General features: G+C 35.6%; 1 protein-coding gene across 1 annotated transcript in view; it reads right to left on the bottom strand.

Moving 5' to 3' along the window:
- Positions 1-13735: 13735 nt before the first annotated feature.
- The window catches only part of LOC131435964 (phospholipase B1, membrane-associated), a 48124-nt gene continuing 38250 nt past the window's right edge, over positions 13736-23609 (bottom strand). Inside the window, exons 2-5 of the mRNA XM_058604278.1 lie at positions 15171-15438; positions 14779-15107; positions 14445-14719; positions 13736-14386 (exon numbers count right to left, since the gene is read on the bottom strand). Of these exons, the coding sequence (XP_058460261.1) occupies positions 13944-14386; positions 14445-14719; positions 14779-15107; positions 15171-15380 (1257 nt within the window). The 5' untranslated portion in view covers positions 15381-15438 and the 3' untranslated portion in view covers positions 13736-13943. The remainder of the gene's footprint in view (positions 14387-14444; positions 14720-14778; positions 15108-15170; positions 15439-23609) is intronic.

Here is a 23609-nt window from a genome sequence, read left to right as displayed (position 1 = left end):
TCGGGGGAATAAAATATTTTATAAGATGAATTGATTGAGATACATCTGTCCAAAAAAAATTTTATAATATTTCATAATCACATTAAGAATATGAGACTGCAGAATTGCGAAGAGCTCCTTTCCGTATACTAACTTAGACTTTTAAGAAATTTTTCCCTTTTCCCACACACTTATTTTCGGATTTTCAGTTCGGTAATATTTTTACTGGAAAATTCGCTATTTTTATAAAAATTACCGATTAGTCTGCTGTTCTTATAAAAAGGCGGGTGGGTAATGTCAGAGACATAACTGGATGTCGTGAATACGAAAACAACTGACATGTTCCTTAACACTTCCGAATATCAATTAGTTGATCAATTGTATGAATTATGCAAGCATTCCCCTTTTCCACATTTTTCACAAAAACAAAGAAGGCTTCACTTGATCTCGATTACTGTGAATTTCACACAGCGAAAAGTGCAAAAATCTAACCAAACTGTTCTACATTTGCACTAAACTGAGGATATTTTCTTTCGATTTGCGAACAACACATCCTAATAGTTCTTCAGAAAACTTTTAGAGCCATTAGAACGGCTGATTTTTTATAATGCTTTCCAACGTTGCTTTTTCATCCATCGAAATGACTGGCAGCTGTGACGTAATCGCTCTTGTCGGAAGCGAAACTAGCTTTGAAAACGGCACAAAATACATCTGCTCGCATTGGCGATAGAATCCAAACTGATTAGATTTTTGTTAGGAGCTTTCTTTTACGTGATTTCGTTTGTAGCTTTTTCACTAATGGGCGGTCCTAACGGCTATAAAAATAGTCGCATACAGAATTTTAATGTCGATTATTTTATTTTGCATTTGCATAATTTATTGAAAGAAACTATCAGTATGCTGTAGGAATTCGTTTCTAGCATTCAGAAGGGTCAAATTGTGCAGTTCTCTACGAACTCTGGAACATTTTTCGCAAAAACCCAGAAGGTTTCACTTGATCTCGATTACTGTGAATTTTACACAGCGAAAAGTGCAAAAATCTAACCAAACTGTTCTAGATTTGCACTAAACTGAGGATATTTCCTTTCGATTTGCGAACAACAAATCCTAATAGTTCTTCAGAAAACTTTTAGAGCCATTAGAACGGCTGATTTTTTATAATGCTCTCCAACGTTGCTTTTTCATCCATCGAAATGACTGGCAGCTGTGACGTAATCGCTCTTGTCGGAAGCGAAACTAGCTGTGCAGGCGACACAAAACACATCTGCTCGCAGTGGCGATAGAATCCAAACTGATTCATTTTTTGTTAAGAGATTTCCTTTTATGTGATTTCGTTTGTAGCTTTTTCACTAATGGGCGGTCCTAACGGCTATAAAAATAGCCGCATACAGAATTTTTATGTCGATTATTTCATTTCGGATTTGCATAATTTATTGAAAAAAACTATCAATATGCTGTAGGGATTCATTTCCAGCATTCAGAAGGGTCAAATTGCGTAATTCTCTACGATATTAAACTCTGGAACATTTTTCGCAAAAAAAGGCTTCACTTGATCTCGATTACTGTGAATTTCACACAGCGAAAAGTGCACAAATCTAACCAAATTGTTCTTGATTTGCACTAAACTGAGGATAATTACTTGCAATTTGCGAAAAACAAATCCTAATAGTTCTTTAGAAAAATTTTAGAGCCATTAGAACGGCTGATATTGTGTAATGCTCTCCACCGTTGTTTTTTTCCCAATGCTAATGACTGGCAGCTGTGACGTAATCGCTCTTGTCGAAAGCGAAACTAGCTGTGCAGACGACACAAAACACATCTGCTCGCAGTGGCGATAGAATCCAAACTGATTCAATTTTTGTTAAGAAATTTCCTTTTATGTGATTTCGTTTGTAGCTTTTTCACTAATGGGCGGTCCTAACGGCTATAAAAATAGCCGCATATAGAATTTTAATGTCGATTATTTCATTTCGGATTTGCATAATTTATTGAAAGAAACTATCAATATGCTGTAGGGATTCGTTTCTAGCATTCAGAAGGACCAAATTGAGGAACTCACTACGATATTCACCACTTTTCGGAACATTTTTCTTGAACGATTTGTTGTACAGCAGCAGCTATTTTCTTCTTTTCCTCAGAACGCGTTCTGATTGGCTGGTGTTGACATGGGTCAAATGAGACAAGTTTTTCAATAGTGTACTATTGAAATACTTCAATGCTTTTGCTATACACGTTTAAGTTGAATAATTTCGATTCTATTGGTAGTTAGATTATATAAATCCTTCCACACATCACTGAGCTATGAGCTTTCAAAATACGAGAAAGGCAAACGCGCCTTATGAATTATCCTCTTTGATACTCGTTTATACCAAACATTTCGTTTATACCAAAGTTGAATTTTGAACTATTTGAAATTATGTCACACAACTGAAAATTTTATCATAAAATTGTGATCATATTTCCGATGGCATGTAGCAAAAATTATGTTGATTCGTTAGATACAACAAGAGATATTCACGATCAAAAACTTATCACTCTCTCAGAGGGTAAATTTTGAAAAGGCACCCCATAGTAAAGTAAGTCGTATTCACGACAAAATTGACGTATTCAGCATATTTTGTTACCGAAATTCAGCTCTTTAAAAAACATGTACTGAAAATTTGGTAATTATCTACCGAACTGTCTTCACTTTGAAATTATTCGGTAAATTCGGTAATTCTAAATCAGTAATTTATCGATTTTTAGCGAATTGTTCGGTAGAGTACCGAATAAATTTGTAAAACGCAAGCACATAGCACGCCATATTGGTTTTTGTATACTGTGATCGAAGTGAGTAAAATGGAATATATTTCCTGACGCTGTACGTTACGACTGTACATTTTCAAAATGTAATATGCGTTATAGTCGGTTCTGGTCTTTAAAAAGACATATTTTGGATAAACATCCAGGAGAACCGCAATTTCTCGTGAATTCCCCGTCATTTCAATCTGCATTTGAATATGCGGAACTAGCGGATAATGAGCCAGCAGATTCAATTAATGAAGACACTAAACATACCAAAACGGATGAAATTAAAAATTCTCGTGGCGCTAAAAGAACAAAGGATGCAGATACAGAAAAAATAAACCCGTTAAACGGTATAATTCAGTGGTTAAAGGTAAATAACTGTAATTTTTGTTTTTTAAATTCCGTCTTGTTAATACCATCACAAAGAACGAATACAATATTAGTTTTAATTAATTACGCTGTTACATCTGTGAATTTATATGTGTTATTCCAGGTTGATGACCCGTTTCCTGAGGTTAATTATTATATCCTGATACTACTTTACAAAGCTGAAGGAGGAGTTATTATTTGGCGCGATCTTAAAATTCCAGTGGAGGGATATATTCTGTACTGCTTCGGATTGCTGTGCCAGTGTTTTGAAGTATTCAACTGTAAAAGTCATCCTGCAGATAAACTGTTTTATTTGTTCATTATGAACACTTTATATGATATTGGAACTCTTACTACAACGGGTGAAAACTTTCGCCGAAGCTATGAGATGAAAGAAAATTAATGTTTTTTAAATCAAAAATAAAAAGGACGTAGAGCAATCAGTTGTTCAAGATATTTTTTTCCTAAATTTCAAATGAAATAATTTAATCATTCAACATTAATTTTCTGCAGCACTGAACTGTAAAAATTACTGATTCAATCAGTTGGTTTAACCGCTGGTTCGGTAACTTTTCAACGTAAAACAAATGCTGACTAAACAGCAATATTAACTGAATCTTCATCAACATTTGCTGACCACACACTTAATTTTTTTAGCTGAGTCTCGGCAAAAAAATGCCGAGATTCGCACAGCCGAGTAATCAGCAATCATCTCGGCAAAACTAAAATTACTGAGCGTCTCGGCACCCTCAAATTTGACAAACGTCAAATATTGCCGAAATCGTCAGCATACGATTTACTGCTTGCTCCGTGAAACGTTCACTGAATATTCGGCAATCCAATAAAACGAAAAAATGAAAAAAAATAAATTACCGAATCATCAGTAATTAAAAATCTAGTGAATTAATTTTGTTTGAAATTTCTCAACATTATAAACACGCCATTCAGGATCAAAAATTCATTTTATTGACACTTAAAGGAGGCTCACAAATTTGTTGCCAGTAGTGCTTGAAGCCTCTACCTGAAAACATGTAGCATTAAAAAAACGGCGTTTCCGGATGCGGCCACCTTGAGTCGAACTGGAAATATGAAAATAAAAATAAATTTATATATATATATATATATATATATATATATATATATATATATATATATATATATATATATATATATATATATATATATATATATATATATATATATATATATATATATATATATATATATATATATATATATATATATATATATATATTGATTTTTGGCTTACAAAAATGTTCAATATTTAATGATGCATATACGGTATTGTTCAAAAAATAAACTTACTTTGATCCATTGAATTATTCCATGCATTGGGATATTTTTTCGCATATCCCCCAAAGTTTTGTCTCGAGGACGCTTTGAGCCCCGTGTTGGGTGTTTTCCCTTATAATCGCGAGTACTCTGATAAAGTCGCTTTTTATAAAGCGAAACATGTCACTATATTTATTCAATATTTTTACTTGCAAGTGGTTCCACGCTTCTTCGAAGATTATCCATTTTTTCACTCGAGAATTTCATCAGAAAATAATCGCGCAATGCGAAGCGAAAATGTAACGCGGCAATAAATGACAGCTGTCGTGCTGAATCTCGGCCACAGCTAGCGCATATTCCGAAATCTCGGCAAATGTCTCTGCTGATGTCGGTATATCTGTTGTTTACTGATAAATTCAGCAAGCAATTATGCCAAAGTTCGGCAAAGTGAAACATTTTACCGAATTATCAGTGAATGCATTTAACGAAGTTCAGAAAACTGCGTATTGATTACTGAGCAATCAGCAAATTTACATGTTGCTGATCAGTTTCGGCATTTTATTATGCCGAGCTCAAGAAATGGTTTTAAAGATGCAGTACAGTTAAAAATGACAATTCGAACAAACTTCAGTTTTACTGAACGTTCGTCAATTAATAAATTACTGAACAGATTACCGTACGTTCAGCTGTGTAAAAGTCGGTAAAATATTGCTGAAGTCGGTAAAGAAAACTAAGTGTGAAGTGAGTACATATATGCGGTTTATTATTGACCAATACTATGCATTTCTGTTCTCTGTACCAAAGGTTAACATTCTGGAATGAAAGAATAGCACAATTCAATTTGTCTGAAATTATGTTACCCATTATGACCTGTATTAGATTTTTACCGTCACTACTAACCTCGATCTAGAGATGGGCAATTCGCTCCTGAGCTGTTCCAATGAATCGAATCATAAAAGTGAGCTTACAGCTCACAGCTCTTTTTAAAAGAACCGCAGCTCACCAGCTCACTCATTTGCTACCCAGTTCACCGCATTATGAAGAGGGGAATAAGCTACGAGCTGAACAGATCTTCGGCTCTTGAAGAGCGAGCTCTAAACGAGATAAAAAAGTTTGCATCAAGTTTCGTTATTTCTGTCATGCCTGCATTTATCCTTCTTTAACGGATTGAATGAGACATTATCGTTAAGAAATCCTACCTCTTACGAAGCAAGTACATCGGGTCACAAAATTAACCATCAGTTCAATCTAAATGAGCTGATGAACTGATTCATCGAATCGATTCAATTTGGTGAGCTGATCGGTTCGGAGCTGCTCACCAATACCCACATTATCGAAATGACGGAATGAGCAATGAATTCTTACTCGACTGCATGATTTTTTAGTGCTCGATCGGTTCAGTGCTAGAATTTTCGCCTGAGTTGGCTGCTCGATCAACCTGATTGACAGTGACATTATAAATGTCATTGAATATTCGCTCATTTTATGAATGTGTTAGTGTGAAATTTAAGCGACTTAAGCCATTTCACTACACTCCAGCTAGAGGAATGGATGATGCTGACTAAGGTAGGCCGTTTTGTTAATTTCCAGCGAATTTCAATAGTTTATGTTGGGATTCTAAGAAGAACTGGTTATTTACTAGTTCTGTATATCCGAAAAACATGAAGATTTAAATTTGTATATTCAGTTATATAATGTTTTCCTTTAAAAATAAACTGAAAACCAGCACGAAAACGTGCAAAATCAGGAAAGAAGAAGAAGAAGACGAATTGACAATTCAGTCCGCATCTTCTCACTCAATTCCGAATGATTTCCGAATCAACCGGTTGTAGGCGAACCGGTTCATTCGGAATCGGTTGTTGCACTGGAGTTGGAATTGATTCGGAATCCATTATGATTTCCACATGAAATTCCGAATGAAAATTTCTCGCCGATTCGGAATTGATTCGGAATCCATTCGGATCTGATAATGTGGGTATGAGCTGTTTCGCACACCTCTACCTCGATCGGATGAATACATTTTGACAGTTCAGCAGTACTGTTTGTAAACAGAGACTTTTTTGTTTGTCGGTTGACAAATTGGATGAGAGCATTTACGGTCCATATCGCCGAGTTTTAAAACATTTGTTCAACATTTGTTCATGATCACGTTTGTTTTTGAGATTTATTGAATAAAAGTGACTAGTTGCAAAGTGTAAAGATAATTGTTTAAGATGTGCTCTTCGATTTTTGTTTAAGCTTGTTTGTAAATAGTACCGCTGAACTGTGAAGAATGAATGCTTGTTCATTTGTGACGTCATGATAAAAAATCTAATGTACATTGCTGATAAAGGGTGTACTGGATAAAAATGGCACACCAATCTTCTGTTACAATTGAACCCTATGAGTAAAGAACCTAAAAGTTTGAACATACCTAATCATAACAGTGCATTGTTGACATCTGTATTATTACACAGTTATTCATACAGTGGATCCCGTGCTGTCGTCAATTAAAATCCAGAGGCGTTCTACCGATGAATTGCTAAAAAGCGTGAAAATGCTAACACAACAACGTCTCGTGTGATTTGTTTCAAGAAGCGTCTGAGTATCCGAAAATTCAAAGAGGATGGTCATAAAATAGATCATATGGACAGTAAGATGGCCAGGAAAAAGGTGTAACGGTTAAAAAAAAGTCCGGTTTTGAACAGAAAAATATGAAGCGTGGCGCAAAAAGCTGAAAAATAAGCTATCATTGCGAAAAACTGCGCCAGGAAATTTTACTCGAAATTGTTCAACAAATCGTGTTGCATTGTGATGGATGATGAAACCTACGTCGGGGCGAACTTCCGTGAACTCTTTTGGTAAGTATATCTTGTTGCCAAGCCTAAGCTCGGTATTCCGGAGGATATTCGAAAAAAAATGATCCCGTTTTGGTAGGCTATTTGGAGTTGTGCTGCAATAAGCGCTCCCCGTATCACTTCCGGAACAATAGACTGCGATTTTCTCGGAAGAGTTTATTAAAAAATGTCTCATGCCATTCATAAGAAAGCACAAAGAATCAAATCTTTTTTGGCTGATCTACACTCTTGTCAGAACACTCGAACCAACAGAGTCAATTTTTGTACCAAAAGATATGAATCCATCAACGGAGCTTCACCTAATTCTGGCTAATTATGAATTTTGCTTACTCTAGACGATTACGAAGACGTAACTTTGCAAGCACACCAAAACTTTTAAAACAAATTGATGGGTAGAGCGAAAAAGAAGTTGCGCCATTCGGAATGGGAACGAAATTGTATTCAAAAAATGTTGTAAATCATAACACAGTACTTTCTCATGTTCGTGCAAAACCTAATAACATGGATATGAGGTTCATTTTCCAATTAGGTTTTGCACGAACATGACATAACCTCACAAAAATGAACAAAATGAATTAATTTTGACAGCTATCAGTGGTTTGTTTACAGTGGATAAGTTCATCGGAAGTTCATCGTTTGATTTCGAATTTTGCACACTGCCTTACATGAAACGAAGGATCATCAAATTTAGCGATATGGATGCAGTAGAAAGCAAGCAAAATCACAAACTATCCGCATACGCACACGGATTGTCCCCCGCTGATAGAGCGAACGGAAACCTGCACTCAGTCTGAGGGCTTCAAGGCTTCAATCCACTTCTCTCTCTTTTTTTTTTTAAATAACTATTTATTGGAATATGAGTTAAAATTAAATTATTAAGATTTAAATTGGGTGTTCAGCCACAAGTGGTGACTTTTCAGCCCTGTTATATATATATATATATATATATATATATATATATATATATATATATATATATATATATATATATATATATATATATATATATATATATATATATATATATATATATATATATATATATATATATATATATATATATATATATATATATATGATTTGGTTATTACCATGAAGACATCATTTGCTTCCGCAATTCTGAGATTTTTGTGTAGGGAAAATTCTAAACCTACTTGTATTGTGTAATGGGGAAAAGGAACTTATATACTAACTTACTAACTAATACAGAGAGCGAATCGATTCAATTGAAGATTGCATCGATTTTTGTCGGAATTTGCTTATAATATTATGTGACATTACATCTAATGGTTCTATATTTGTGAGTCTGTGTAACTCATTTGTACTAAACCAGGGAGGACGCTTCAGAATCATTTTCAGAATTTTATTCTGAATCCTTTGAAGCGTTTTCTTCCTGGTGGAACAACAGCTTGACCAAATTGGTACCGCATAAAGCATGGCTGGTCTGAAAATTTGTTTATAAATTAACAATTTGTTTTTTAGACAGAGCTTAGAATTTCTGTTTATAAGAGGATATAAACATTTAATATATTTATTACACTTTGCCTGGATTCCTTCAATGTGATCCTTGAAAGTGAGTTTTTTGTCATACGTTAAACCTAAGTATTTAGCTTGATCAGACCATGTCAATTCCAAGCCATTCAATTTGAGAATGTGATTATTGTTTGGTTTTAGAAAAGAAGCTCTTGGCTTGTGAGGAAAGATAATTAATTGCGTTTTTGCTGCATTTGGTTTAATTTTCCATTTTGACAGATAATCACTGAAAATATTTAAACTTCTTTGTAGGCGACTGCAGATCACTCTTAGATTTCTACCTGTGGCTAACAGACTTGTGTCGTCACAGAATAGCGATTTCTGACAACCAACGGGTAGATTTGGAAGATCAGAAGTGAAAATATTATACAAGATTGGAGCTACACTCGAACCCTGCGGAACACCGGCTCGTACGGGTAGCAATTCAGATTTACAATTCTGATAGCTAACCTGAAGAGTACGATCAGTTAAATAATTTTGAATCATTTTGATCAAATAAATAGGAAACTGGAAATCAGACATTTTTGCTATTAAACCTTTGTGCCAAACACTGTCGAATGCTTTTTCTATGTCTAGAAGAGCAACTCCAGTGGATAACCCAGAAGATTTATTTGATTTTATCATGTTCGTTACTCTGACAAGTTGATGAGTAGTTGAATGTTCATGACGAAATCCAAACTGCTCTGGTAAAAAAATTGAATTCTCATTTATATGAGTCATCATTCTTAACAAGATAATTTTTTCAAAAAGTTTACTGATAGAAGAAAGTAAGCTAATTGGGCGATAACTTGATGTTTCTGCTGGGTTTTTATCAGGTTTTAGGATAGGAATTACTTTAGCGTTTTTCCATCTTTTTGGGAAGTAAGCTAATGAAAAACACTTGTTGAAAATTTTAACCAGGAGTCTCAAGGCAACATCGGGAAGATTTTTAATAAGAATATTAAAAATTCCATCATTACCAGGAGCCTTCATGTTTTTGAGTTTCCTAATAATTGATTTAATTTCATCAAAATTCGTCTCAATAAAGTCATCGTGTGATAACACTTGGGTTGAAATATGATCATACTTCAGTGAGACTTCATTTTCAATAGGACTCACAACGTTTAAATTAAAATTGTGGACACTCTCGAACTGCTGAGCTAGCTTTTGAGCTTTTTCACCATTTGTAAGAAGTATTTGATTTCCTTCCTTGAGAGCAGGAATTGGTTTCTGAGGTTTCTTAAGAACCTTAGAAAGTTTCCAGAAAGGTTTAGAATATGGTTTAATTTGTTCAACTTCTTTAGCGAAATTTTCATTTCGCAAAAGAGTAAATCTATGTTTAATTTCTTTTTGTAAATCCTTAACTATGTTTTTCATAGCAGGATCACGAGAACGTTGATATTGTCGTCGACGAACATTCTTCAACCGAATGAGCAGTTGAAGATTGTCATCGATGATAGGAGAATTTAATTTAGTTTGAGCTTTGGGAACTGAAAGATTTCTAGCTTCGATAATATAATGATTCAAATTATCAATTGCTGTGTCGATGTCCGCAGAATTTTCTAAAATAGTTTCATGATCCACATGATTTTCAATGTGAGATCTGTAATCCAACCAATTAGCTCTATGATAGTTGAAAATAGAACTAATTGGATTAATTATAGCTTCGTTGGAAAGTCTGAATGTTACAGGAAGATGATCTGAGTCAAAATCAGCATGAGTAATCGGTTCACTACAAATGTGACTTTGATCTGTTAGAACCAGATCAATTGTAGACGGGTTTTTCACGGAAGAGAAACAAGTAGGATTACTGGGATGAAGAACTGTAAAGTAACCAGCTGAGAGTTGATTATGAAGTATTTTACCATTACTGTTATTTTGCCTACAATTCCACTGGACATGCTTAGCATTTAAGTCCCCTATTACGAAAAATTTCGATCGATATCTTGTAAGTTTTTGCAAATCGCCTTTAAAGAAATTTAATTGTTCGCCGGTGCATTGGAATGGCAAATATGCTCCAGCGATGAAATAAATTCCATGAATGGTTTCAACTTCGATTCCCAAGCTTTCAATAACTTTAGTATTGAAAGAAGGTAAAATTCGATGTTTAATTTGCCGTTGGACAAAAATGGCAACTCCACCACCAATTCCAGTAAACCTGTCAAATCGATGAACCACATAATGTGGATTACTTTTCAATTTTACATTTGGTTTAAGAAAAGTTTCTGTCACAATGGCAATATGAATTTTGTGAACTTTGAGAAAATTATAAAATTCATCTTCACTCGATTTCAAAGATCGAGCATTCCAATTTAAAATATTCAAATAATTATTTAACATCACTGTTAAATTTTAAATTCATTATAATATTATTTGCAAATTTCCATCCGATTTGAAATGCTTCAAAAAGTGATGAAGTCGAATTCATTTGGATGATCATTTGAAAAAGTTGATCTTGTAGGTAGATCATTTTATTTTCAGTTATATCGCCTAAATCGACTTCATTTAAAGAAGCGAATGGCATTGAAGGAATATTTGTAGGTAGACTGTCATTAGAAGAAGATGATTTGGCCGGTCTACCTATTAATAAATTGTTTTCGTTAGAAGAAGAACTGCAAGGCGGTCCTGTGTTTTGATTATTTACATTAGAAGAAATAGGAGATAGATTTCTACCTAATATACCAGCATAACTGACATTAGAAGAAGATGATGACGAGGTCGATCTACCTGTCAATAAATTGTTTTCGTTAGAAGACGAATTGGCAGGTGCCTTAGAAGAATTTTCAGGTATATTCTGTAAATTTAAGGTCGTTGATTTGACTTGTTGTCTAAGCGAACGAGCGTTTAAAATTTTTTCCCTGACAGGACATTTCAAATAATTGGATTTATGATTTCCATTGCAATTTGAACATGAAAATTTATCAGTGGTTTCATTCATTGGACAAACGTCTTTCGAATGCGATTTACCACAATTCAAACACCGTATATCCATATGACAATTTTTGGTTCCATGACCGAAGCCTTGGCAACGACGACATTGCGTTAAGTTAGCAATACGATTATGCCGTTTATAATGTTCCCAATGAATTTTAATGTGGGAAATGAAACGTACTTTTTCTAAAGTTTTCAAATTGTTTACATCACTTCGATTGAAGTGTATTAGGTAAAGTTCATGGGAAATTCCAGAGCGTGGTTTAGAAGTACCATTCGCTCTTTTTTTCATAAGTATTACTTGGGAAGGGGCAAAACCAAGCAATTCTTTTAGTTCATTTTTAATTTCATCAATACTTTGATCATTTGATAATCCTTTCAAGACAGCCTTGAAGGGTCTGTCTGATTTTATATCATATGAATAAAATTTATGAAGTTTTTCGGACAAATATCGAATAAGACGTTCGTAATCTTCCAATCCATCCACCAAGACTCGACATTCTCCTCTTCGTCCGATTTGAAATGAGACTTTTACTTCCGGGAGAAAAGTAGAAAGCTCAGTACGGAATGCTTTGAAGTCGGAAATCATCACCGTCACTGGTGGCATAGATTGATGTTTCTTCCCAGAACGACAAGCGTCCATTTTGGGAATTTTTGAAGAATTTTCTTCTATGTCGCTACAATCGGATTCAGGAAGAATCTCGTAAATATTGTTAGACGGCATAGGATCAACGGAAGGGAAATCCGTCCGTTGTCTTTTATTTTTACATTCAGATTCTATAAGATCGTGAATGTTATTAGAAAAATGTTGAATAACGGATTGTGATTTATTCCGTATTGAATTATTTTTAGCCTTAGGCTTGTTGCCTTTCCGGTTGGACGCAGGCATTTTTGAAATTAATGAAATTTTAAATTAAATTAACTAGGCTAAATTAGTCTTCGATTAGACTCCTAGCTAGCCTTAAAAAAGGCTGATTAATTTCTTAGTCACTCTAATATCACTCTTTGTATCACTTAGTCACTCTAATATCACTCTTTGTATCACTTAGTCAATTAGTTAGTGATTCAGGTAGCCTTGAAAAAGACTGAAGCCTTGAATCAATGAAACTCTAGGTAGCCAGAAAAAAATTCCAGGAGCCAAGAGCTATACGCGTGCGGTGCGAACGACTGTTCAACACCGACTGGCCACTTCTCTCTCCTTTTTTCATTTAACCTATTCATAAAGAAATTTCTGCTTGGAAAAGCAAACAGAGCAATTGTTTTATTCCCTTTTACCGAGAAACACGATTTCAACAAACACTTTTTGGTCATTTCCGAACTTTGAATCTTCATCTGAAAATCAAAACAAACCACTGATAGCTGTCATAAGGTGAACTTTATTCATCGGCAGTTCATTGGTAGTTCATTCGAGTGGTCATCGTGCAAAACCTAATTAGGTTTTGCACGAACATAACATAACCTCACAAAAATGAACAAAATGAATCAATTTTGACAGCTATCAGTGGTTTGTTTGTGTTCAATGCGTTCATTCTAATTTGAATACGTGCCAATAGATATGTAAACAAACCACTGATAGCTTTCAAAAGGTGAACTTGATTCATCGGCAGTTCATCGGTAGTTCATTCGAGTGGTCATAGTGCAAAACCTAATGACGTAAACATTAGATTTTTTATCGTGACGTCACAAATGAACAAGAATTCATCCTTGACAGTTCAGCGGTACTGTTTACAAACAAATTTGAACAAAATCGAGGAACACATCTCAAACAATCAACTTTACACTTCACAACTAGCAGTTTTATTTAATATATCTCTGAAACGAATCGTTAACAATGTTTTGAAACTATATTTAGGCGATATGGACCGTGAATGTTCTCATCCGTTTGTCAACAGACAAACAAACAAAAAAGTCTGTTTACAAACAGTACCGCTGAATTGCCAAAATGTGTTCATCCGATTGAGGTTAGCAGTGACGGTAAAAAACCTAATAAAAGATCTAAATTTTCGGTTATTTCAATACAGCATACGTTTGTTTTCAAAATTGTTTTTTTTTATTTTTCGTATTAATATTGCACAAAAATTTCTTCTACTTTGGAACACTGAATATGCCCAATTGGGCGAGGAAACACCATCATACGCAGTTCAACGAAGTACACAGTATCACAGTTTGACCATATTTATCACTATTTTTGTATCAGTATTATCGTTTGGTTTACTATTTGTATCATAATTCCGTTTAACTATTTCCACGTGTGCGTAGGTAAGGCATTTCGGGCGTTGGGCACTTGAAGTTCGTAAATTCATCCTCCCAACTGTCAGTTTTTCTCCCCACTGGTTCCAACATGTTGTTCCACAGTGCGTTGGTGGAGCGAGCGTATCCTTTCTGGCTGAGATGGAAACAATCGGTCGACATATAAGTGAAATCGGTATCCCCGTTCGGCTTAGACGGAATCGTTAAATTCATGATGAATGGTTGATAGACTACACTGAAGTCCGGCTGGCTGTGAAATTCCTCTCGATTCGCAATATCCATCTGCAGCAGATTCCATTGTTCTATCAGTTTAATGTAACGTTGCTTTTCGCTGGCAAATCGAGTTGCGACGAAACAAGGACATTCCAAAACATGTATTGTAACACATTCCTGAGGTTTCCCCTTGAATTGCGTGAGGATATCAACATCTGGGGAATGAAAGATATGTTGTGACAAGGATACTGATTATGAAAAAAATATTATTACTTGGACTAGCAATTAAATTTACAAAAGTACGTGGCAGATAGTCGCGGAAAATTCTCAATGCAGTCAATATATTGTCCTCGTGGTATTGCAATGCTTTCTCTGGTGGATTTGTATAGCAAATGTTAGAACAAAAGTCATTTCCTCCAATAAGTAAAGTTATTAGTTTCCAATGATTTCCAATATCGACTTTTGGATCGTTGAGCATGCGTTTGACTAGATTTTTCGCCATGTGTGGGATGTCCTGGCTCATGGCACCTCCTTCGGCTGCATTGAAACTGTTACAAAATTCATTAGTTACAACAAATTGTTACGTTTAGTAGCTAGTATATCTTACAGTGAGGCTCTGCTGGTTGACATTGAATCCTTAATGGGATATCCATATAAATTCGGATTGTATTCTTTCAGAATGTTTGGAACTGTCAGAAACTGTCTCCAGGTGCCTTGTCCTCCGATGCTCCAGGAAAGGCCCTTGTTCTCTACTAGTATCTCCAAAATATTTGTTGCCATTGCACCATTTCCGGCAGTCAATGAATCGCCTATAGCTCCTACAATATCAATATCGCCAGGTCGCAGCATGTCAACCGATTCTGGCACAGATGGGCTTCGCATTCCGGTGGTGTTACAAAAGAACGGGTAGTTTGAAGGAAATTGCCTCTGCAGTTTCTGAAATTTCATTTGTTTAGAAATATTTTGTTTCACTGTGAGTAATTTGAATTTATTATTTACCCCCCTTTTTAAGTTGATTTTAAACTTTTTTGCATCATTGCCCGTGTTCCCAATCATGTTTAGTGCTAAACTGCGGAAACCTCTTAATTTGGATATCAGTAACGGTGAATCCAGCGATGTTATCTCTGGCTGTGCATAACTGAAATGGTTCGATCCAATAAAAAGCACTAGGCTTGATGCCATTAACAATGTGTTGCTGTAACGATGCATAATGCTTGCGATGATGAAGTCAATCTCGTGGTTTTGAGAATATACTAAACGTGAATCGCTGAAAGAAAAAAAACTATTTAATCTAGTGGTGTATAGATGCTTTACTCATATGATTCATATTTCCATGAAAATCACTAAGGGATTCTTGAAAAACTTATCGAGTAAGAACAAGAAAGTTTGTTTGTGTATAAAACTAACATAACCCATTCGATTTGAGAATAGATTTGAGTCAAATTGAAAAGAATATTTCCGATATTACAGCGCCGCTCTAAATACTGGCATGAAATTCTAAACACACTTAACCCTGTAGTTCCGTAACCGGAAGTCGGATACGGACAAAATTCAACATCGTATTGAAAGACCAAAAGAGCTCTCATTCGAGTAAAAGATTTTGAAAATCGGTTCAACCGGCCCTGATAAAACTAAATAAGCTTTTATTTTACTTGATAATTGAGAGCTCATGAGATCAGTATATTTCAAAGTTTTAGAAAAATGTTATTTTGAAAAACACTAAGAGTAATGTGCTTACACACAAAACTTACATAAAAAATACATCAAATGTGATAAACGTCTAGAAAATGGAATCACACTAGAAATTTTGTATGCTCGGTAAGAAAATAACGAAGACATCTGAAGTAATCGATTGAAATGAAAGAAACATTCTCATATCTTGTCTTTTCTTCGCCTTATCTTGTTTCATTGAGTTAGGAATGATTATCAAACCATAAATGAAGACTGTACTCCACAAAACTCCAAATAGTCTCGGGTTGGAGATTCAATGCATGAGGAACCAGTCTTAACAGCCAGTTGTGGTGTGTTCGAGTCTCGATCAGAAGGGATTTTTTGTATCAGATGGGATCGTAGCACCAGTCATGCAATGGTTCTGTACGCTATGTATCGGCTCCGAAGTCTGTTGAAACAGAAGGCAAATTTCACAAAAGGAATGTAATACCAAGGTTTCTTGCTAACTCGACACAAATGCAAAACTTTCTTTGGTGCATCTCTGATAATTAGGTAAAATTTGATGAAGTATTGAGACAAAAATTGTTTACATATGCAAAATTTCGTTACAATCAGTCAAGTGGATATCGAGATGGTCCCCAAGTAAGAAATGCTTAAAAATTTTTCTTTGCGCTGTTGTAGAAAGTCCAGGCCAGTCTCACAGTTGTATCATGAAACATTTGAAAATTGTCAATTCGACCGTGTAGTAAAATCGATCAAAGAGACACAGACGACCGCGCGATGAGTTACACACAAAAGTGAAGAAATGCATCCCTGGGAACGCATAGACGATGATGGATTACTTACCTTTTGATTCGGGACGAGGCCAAACAAGACTTCGTCCGTCTGATTCATTCAACAGGTAATGAAGCGGGTCGGACTTCACGTTTTTCAGGAAACCAAAAGGTCTAGCCGAAAATAATACGATGGTCAAATTCCGCTACAGGAAGCTGTACTGTGAGTGGTTGGTGATTTAATCCTTGATAGTTTTAAAAATATCCGACTAAAAATGAGTTTGTTAAGAGCATGTTTGTTTGTTTCGCTTTTTACGAGTACAGTTCGGTAGACTCCGAAGAAAGCTCTGCAACACTGAACGGTTCTTTGAAATGAACTGTTTTGCCCATGTCTAGTATAGATTATTAAAGGCTATTCGCATTAAACCGATCCGACCGATCCGAGCTCTCCGGCGTTAACTTTTTTTCTACTTCAGCTATGGCTGAGCTGCATACGCACACTGCTGCATGTGCATCTCAGTTGTAGCCGAAGCAGAAAAAATGTAGACACCGGAGAGCTCGGATCGGTCGGGTAAATAAAAATTTACCCGTTCCCAAACATTATTTCTCGTACCCGACCAAAACCGAAACTTTCGTTCAACCGGAGACCAACACGGGACCTTCGTTTGCCGATTTTGAAACAGACCGTTGAACCGAGAACCATTTTTTGTCGTTTAACAAACCCGGCAGACATAGGTCCATTGTTGAACCATTTTAAATATGAGGAGTTGGAGCTCCGTTGGACTTTTACTGGAGAATTTCGGAAGTTCTTTCCACTTATTTTTTTAACTAACACCGCATACTTGTCCAATACTTCTACTTCACGTAGAATAACAACAAATTTTGTTTCTATATTAAGGTATCACCTAATTTTCACACTATTTTTGTAGGAGAAAAAGCAACAACAAACCGTTCTAGCCGTTCAACACACTTTCAACAACTAACAAAATATAATCGCTTACTGAGTGGGTACGCTTGGCAGTGGCTTCTCAGTGAGTGAATAAAAAGTACTCATTTCCGATAACTGTGAACAATTCGACAGTCCCACGACAAAAGGGTTTAACTGCAAATGAGAGCCTCTCTTTGTTTACTTTCGCTTTTTACATTTTTTTATATACATAAAAAATAGGTATAGAATTCGCTCAAACTTTAGAAAAATTTTGCGGAGGGCCGAGTTTCATATACCAATCGATTCAGCTCGACGAACTGAGCAAATGTCAGTGTATGTGTGTGTGTGTGTGTGTGTGTGTGTGTGTGTGTGTGTGTGTGTGTGTGTGTGTGTGTGTGTGTGTGTGTGTGTGTTGTCAACTAAGAGGTCGAGATCTCAGAGATGGCTTCCGTCCATTTTTAACGGAGATATCGATATTTTTGTGTAAGTGACTTTTCCCCCTATTCCATCAGTAGGAATTTTGAGCGCTGTCTTGGGAGCAACGTAAAACACGATTTTTATACTGTTACATACTATTGTTTCTAAGTATCAAAAAAACTGTGTACATTATCCTTTTTCATGACATTTTACGAGCCTCGGACCGGTTTTAGCACGGTTCGTTTTTGGCAACATAATTGTTCGAATATGACATATGTTAACCAAATGAACATTTTCCAGTTAAAAGCAATTCCATAATTATATTGATTTAAACTACTTGGATTTAAATTACTTGGCTTGAAAATAAAGGCTGGAAGAACATAACAACCATATACCATTCGAATAAGTTCGTCGAGATCGGCAAATGCGTGTTTGACAAATAATTTCACTCAATTTTTTTCGGAGATGACTCAACCGTGATGATTAGTATAAAAAGGTCTATTTCACATAAATTAATCAGGTTTAACGGGTTTACAGATTTGGATAGTCGATAACCAAATAAACTTATTTCAGTTTTAGTGGTATTCTGTTTTCGATTCGGATTTAATTCGCACTACGATTTCTCAAAGATGTTTATACTGATTTTCAAACATTTTGAAACAAATGTAAACTAAACAGCTACTCAGGTGAATTTATCTGACTTCGGCTAAACCGATTTTCGAATTCCGGTTCCAGTATCGAATCGTTTCTCAAAGCTCAATCGTTTTCTAAAAAAAAGCCAGATCTATGAACACAAAATTAATTAATATTATCCAATTCTGACTTTAGATTCTGGAGTTACAGAATGATGAATTTTTAAAATTCAAGCCGGCCCTGGAAGTATCTTAAATTACCGTAAATTCTAAAAAGGAACTTACTCCGACATATCATGGAATGTTCAATCGATTGTCACACTTTTAGATTCAAATTCGATCCGATTTGCAGTTTCGATATCACAGAGTAATGAATGATTAAAATCTCAAATTACCGCTTAAATCGACGGTCATTAAAATAATGTCATTAGAACTGAAACACCGGAGAATATTTATGCAAAAAACACAATGCGGATTGATAAAAAAAGGTATCAACTCACTGCTAGGTGGATTGAGTAGGTTTTATTATAACTGACTGCAACTTCTTGAAAGTTTCCAATATAAATCGAAAGGTTGTAGTTTTAACTTTAAAGTTTTTCGAAGAGTAAGACGTTAAATATAAAATCAGTCATTTGCAGTTAGGCCCTTTTGTCGTGGGACTGTCGAATTGTCAACAATATGAGTAGAATTTTGAAAATATCTCCTGAGTAAAAATTCAGGAAGGACAAAATAAAGTGTTTTTAATAGCGAGCTCTAGGTGTTTTAAATAGCGAGGCTCTAGTTGGTAAGTATAATACTTTAAAAGGCTTGTTTACATTTTAAAATTTAAATACATTCTGAAGCATAAATAGATTTCCAATGTCTTGGTTACTTTCCGCTCATTTACAAATCTCAACAAAAGCACTCAAATAAAAAGTAACGTTTGAATCACTTGAAAAATTTCGTGAAATGGTTTCAGAGGTCAAACTGCATATTCTATATCTACAAGTTATCATAGAAGAAAACATGACTTAAGATAAATGTCGCAGTAATACCATGTCCAATACATTTCAATTACATGCAGCTTTTACCAATATTTTAAGTAACAATTGTCTACCTATTAGATGGATGTGATATGAGCAGTAACTACATTTTATCTATGAATCGCGTAACTTTTACTGGATTATACATTAAACAGCTTTTAAATACCAGACCATTATAATCTACGTGAAAAGTAGGGTCTAACCTCGCCATCTTAGAGCTAAGGTGGTGGCCTTATTAAATATATTATTAAAACTAAGGCCTTATTAAGTGTATTATTACAAAAAAGTAGAATGGAAAATGCTCACATAACTTTTCACGTAACTATGATGTGATAATTGTTTTGAGTGAAGAAGAGAAATTAAGAAAAAATGCCAGTCTTGTCCTAGGCGCAAATGTCAAAACCCATTGAATCAAATTGTTTATTTTTCGGAAAGGCTGCTGTGCATTAAAAAAAATCATCGCAATAAAGGGTAAACATATTTATGTGAAGTACAGATGGTCGGGTGCAAAATCTAAAAACTACTTGGAGTATTGTCCTTAGGGACTATACTGTGTCACAGAAAGAACTACATCGGCTAATGCCTTTTTTGCTTGTGGTTCATACTTTTAGAGCTACACATTGTAGGGGCTGGGGTCCACTAGGAGATTGATAGTAACTATTAGCTCTCTCCGGACAGTACAAGCCTAGATGCCGTGTGGAATCCGGTGGAAAAAATGAACTAAGAATAGATCCACTGGGTTCCTGTTTCCATGTCGTAAAAGGCTTTTTCCGTTCTTTTTCCTTTCAGTTATTAGATATTTTCAATGTTTCACTTCTGATTACTCTATTTTACTAAATTATCTCTTCATTCAACCTTCAATTTCCGTCTAGCTTCGGAGAAAAATTTTATTTGAAATCATTCAGGGGTTAGCCAGATTTTGTGCTAGGGCACATAACCGCTTTTGATATGTTAACGTTTCGTCTTTGACTCATCAGTGCATAGCAGTTCAAATAGAACTGCTTTATGCAACTTTATTTGAAATGTTCTCCATGTTATTGATTGTCTTTCAGGGTTGTAAATTGAATGATAAAAATCAACTAATGCGCAAATCCGTTGATATTACAAAGTTAATAACAGAGATAACATGCATCGGTATATTGAATACATAGTAAAAATGCACTTGATATTAATTTTTTTTTTCCATAAATACGTTTATTTCTTAAGGCAGTTTACATAAGTTTTTCTTCGCCGTAGCATCTACATAATTTTACATAATATTCTTATCCTAATTTAATTCTAACATAGTCACAACGTTTTGAATTTATTAAAACATATTCTCTTATAGCTTAAATATCATCTTAGGTAACTCGTCATTAATTATGAAATCTACTCGGAAATATTATTTGAACCAAACGATTAACTTCTATAAATTATAAAATAAGCTGTTATTTTCAGACATTTTGTTGATAATTTCATAAACTGTTTCGAGTTTGTTTGTATCATTACATAATTTTTATTCTAATTTAGCTATTGGTTGAACTCATGGACGCAGCTGGGATCAGAACTAAGTCTTAAAAGGGGCCTTTATTAAATTGAAACTCCAATTTTCTTTATGAAATGATAAATAAGTTTCATGTATGAAAGGTCACGACAAGCAAGAATGTCTCGAACTGGGATATTGGATAGTCTACCTTGGGTACGCAAAGAATTTATTAGTTGAGATCTGACATCACGATACTCCACGCATGTCCAAACGACATGATCAATATCCCGATAACCTTCTCCGCAAGCACAATGATTAGTCTCGGAGAGCCCAATTCGAAGGAGATGTGCATCTAACGTGTAGTGATTGGACATGAGTCTGGACATCACACGAATGAAATCCCTACTCACATCCAGTCCCCTGAACCATGCCTTTGTCGATATTTTCGGAATAATTGAGTGCATCCACCGACCCAGATCATCTTTATCCCAAGAAGCTTGCCAGCTGGCAAGTGTTCTTTGGCGAGACGAGCTATAGAATTCGTTGAAAGCAATTGGTCTCTCATAAATTTCACCCTCAATAGCACCACGTTTGGCTAAAATATCGGCTCTTTCATTGCCAGGAATGGAGCAATGAGCCGGGACCCAGACTATAGTGATTAGATAATTATTGTTCAATATGTCGTTCAGGCACTGTTTTATTTTGCCCAGGAAAAACGGTTCATTTTTGCCAGCAGCGTTTGAGCGAATGGCTTCAATTGCACTCAGACTATCTGTGAAGAGGAAATAATGGTTTGGAGATAATGTGACGATTACACTCAAACTATAATGAACTGCTGCTAGCTCTGCTATATAAACAGATGCAGGTTCTTGAAGCCTAAATGAGGCCGAAACATTATTGTTGAACATACCAAACCCTGTCGCTTCTTCAATTCGCGATCCGTCCGTATAAAACATTTTCTCAGAGTCAATATGCCTGAACTTACTTGAAAATATTTTTGGGATTTCCGTCGAGCGTAGATGATCCGGGATTCCACGCACTTCACGCTGCATGGATGTATCGAAAAATAAAGTTGAGTCAGGGGCACTTAGGATGCTGACACGGATAGGAATATATCTTGAAGGGTTGATTTCCTGTGACATATGGTTAAAATATACTGTCATAAATTTTGTTTGAGATCGAAGCTCGACTAGTCGTTCGAAATTATTAATTACCATGGGATTCAGCACCTCACATCTTATTAGCAGGCGTGATGAAAGCTCCCAAAATCGATCTTTTAATGGAAGAACTCCCGCCAGAACTTCAAGACTCATTGTATGTGTCGAATGCATGCAGCCTAAGGCAATTCGCAAACAACGGTACTGAATTTGCTCAAGTTTGATAATATGAGAGTTTGCAGCGGAACGAAAACAAACGCATCCATATTCCATCACTGAAAGTATCGTTGTTTGATACAATTTTATTAGATCTTGCGGATGAGAACCCCACCAAGATCCTGTTATTGTTCGAAGAAAATTTACTCTTTGTTGGCATTTCGTTATCAGATACCTAATGTGTCCTCCCCACGTGCATTTGGAATCGAACCACACCCCGAGGTATTTAAAAGTTAAAACCTGTTGGATCATTCTTCCCATCATATGGAGCTGAAGCTGCGCGGGATCATGCTTTCTTGAAAAGACGACTAACTCTGTTTTCTCCGCAGAGAATTCGATACCAAGATGAACAGCCCAAACGGACAAGTTATCTAAGGTATCTTGCAATGGTTTATGCAGATCAATAGCTTTGGGCCCAGTAACTGAAACCACGCCATCATCTGCCAATTGTCTTAGTGTACATGGGGTTACTAGACAGCTGTCAATGTCATTCACGTAAAAATTATAGAGGAGCGGACTGAGGCATGAGCCTTGCGGGAGACCCATGTAGCTAATTCTGAATGTTGCCAAATCGCCATGTGAAAAATACATGCACTTCTCTGACAAAAGGTTGTGCAAATAATTATTTATAACCGCTGGAAGTCCATGTTGGTGGAGCTTGTCTGAAAGAACATCAATGGAAACTGAATCAAATGCTCCTTTAATGTCTAAAAATACAGATGCCATTTGTTGCTTTTGAGCGAAGGCAATTTGGATGTCAGACGAAAGTAATGCAAGGCAATCATTCGTCCCTTTATTTCTACGGAAGCCAAACTGAGTATCTGACAACAAACCGTTCGTCTCGACCCAAGTGTCGAGACGTCGTAAAATAATTTTTTCGAACAATTTTCTGATGCAGGACAACATCGCAATGGGTCTATATGAGTTGTGATTGGAAGCTGGTTTCCCCGGCTTTTGAATGGCGATAACTTTCACTTGTCTCCAGTCAGGTGGAACAATATTTTGCTCAAGAAACTTGTTGAACAATTCCAACAAACGTCTTTTTGCGAGGTCGGGCAGATTCTTCACCAAGTTGAATTTAATTCTGTCCAACCCAGGGGCGTTATTGTTACAAGACAAGAGTGCTATAGAAAATTCCATCATTGAAAATGGGTTAT

This window comes from Malaya genurostris, chromosome 3 (genome assembly GCF_030247185.1).
Source record: "Malaya genurostris strain Urasoe2022 chromosome 3, Malgen_1.1, whole genome shotgun sequence".
NCBI lineage: Eukaryota > Metazoa > Arthropoda > Insecta > Diptera > Culicidae > Malaya > Malaya genurostris.
This window is presented reverse-complemented; position numbering and strand designations above follow the sequence as displayed.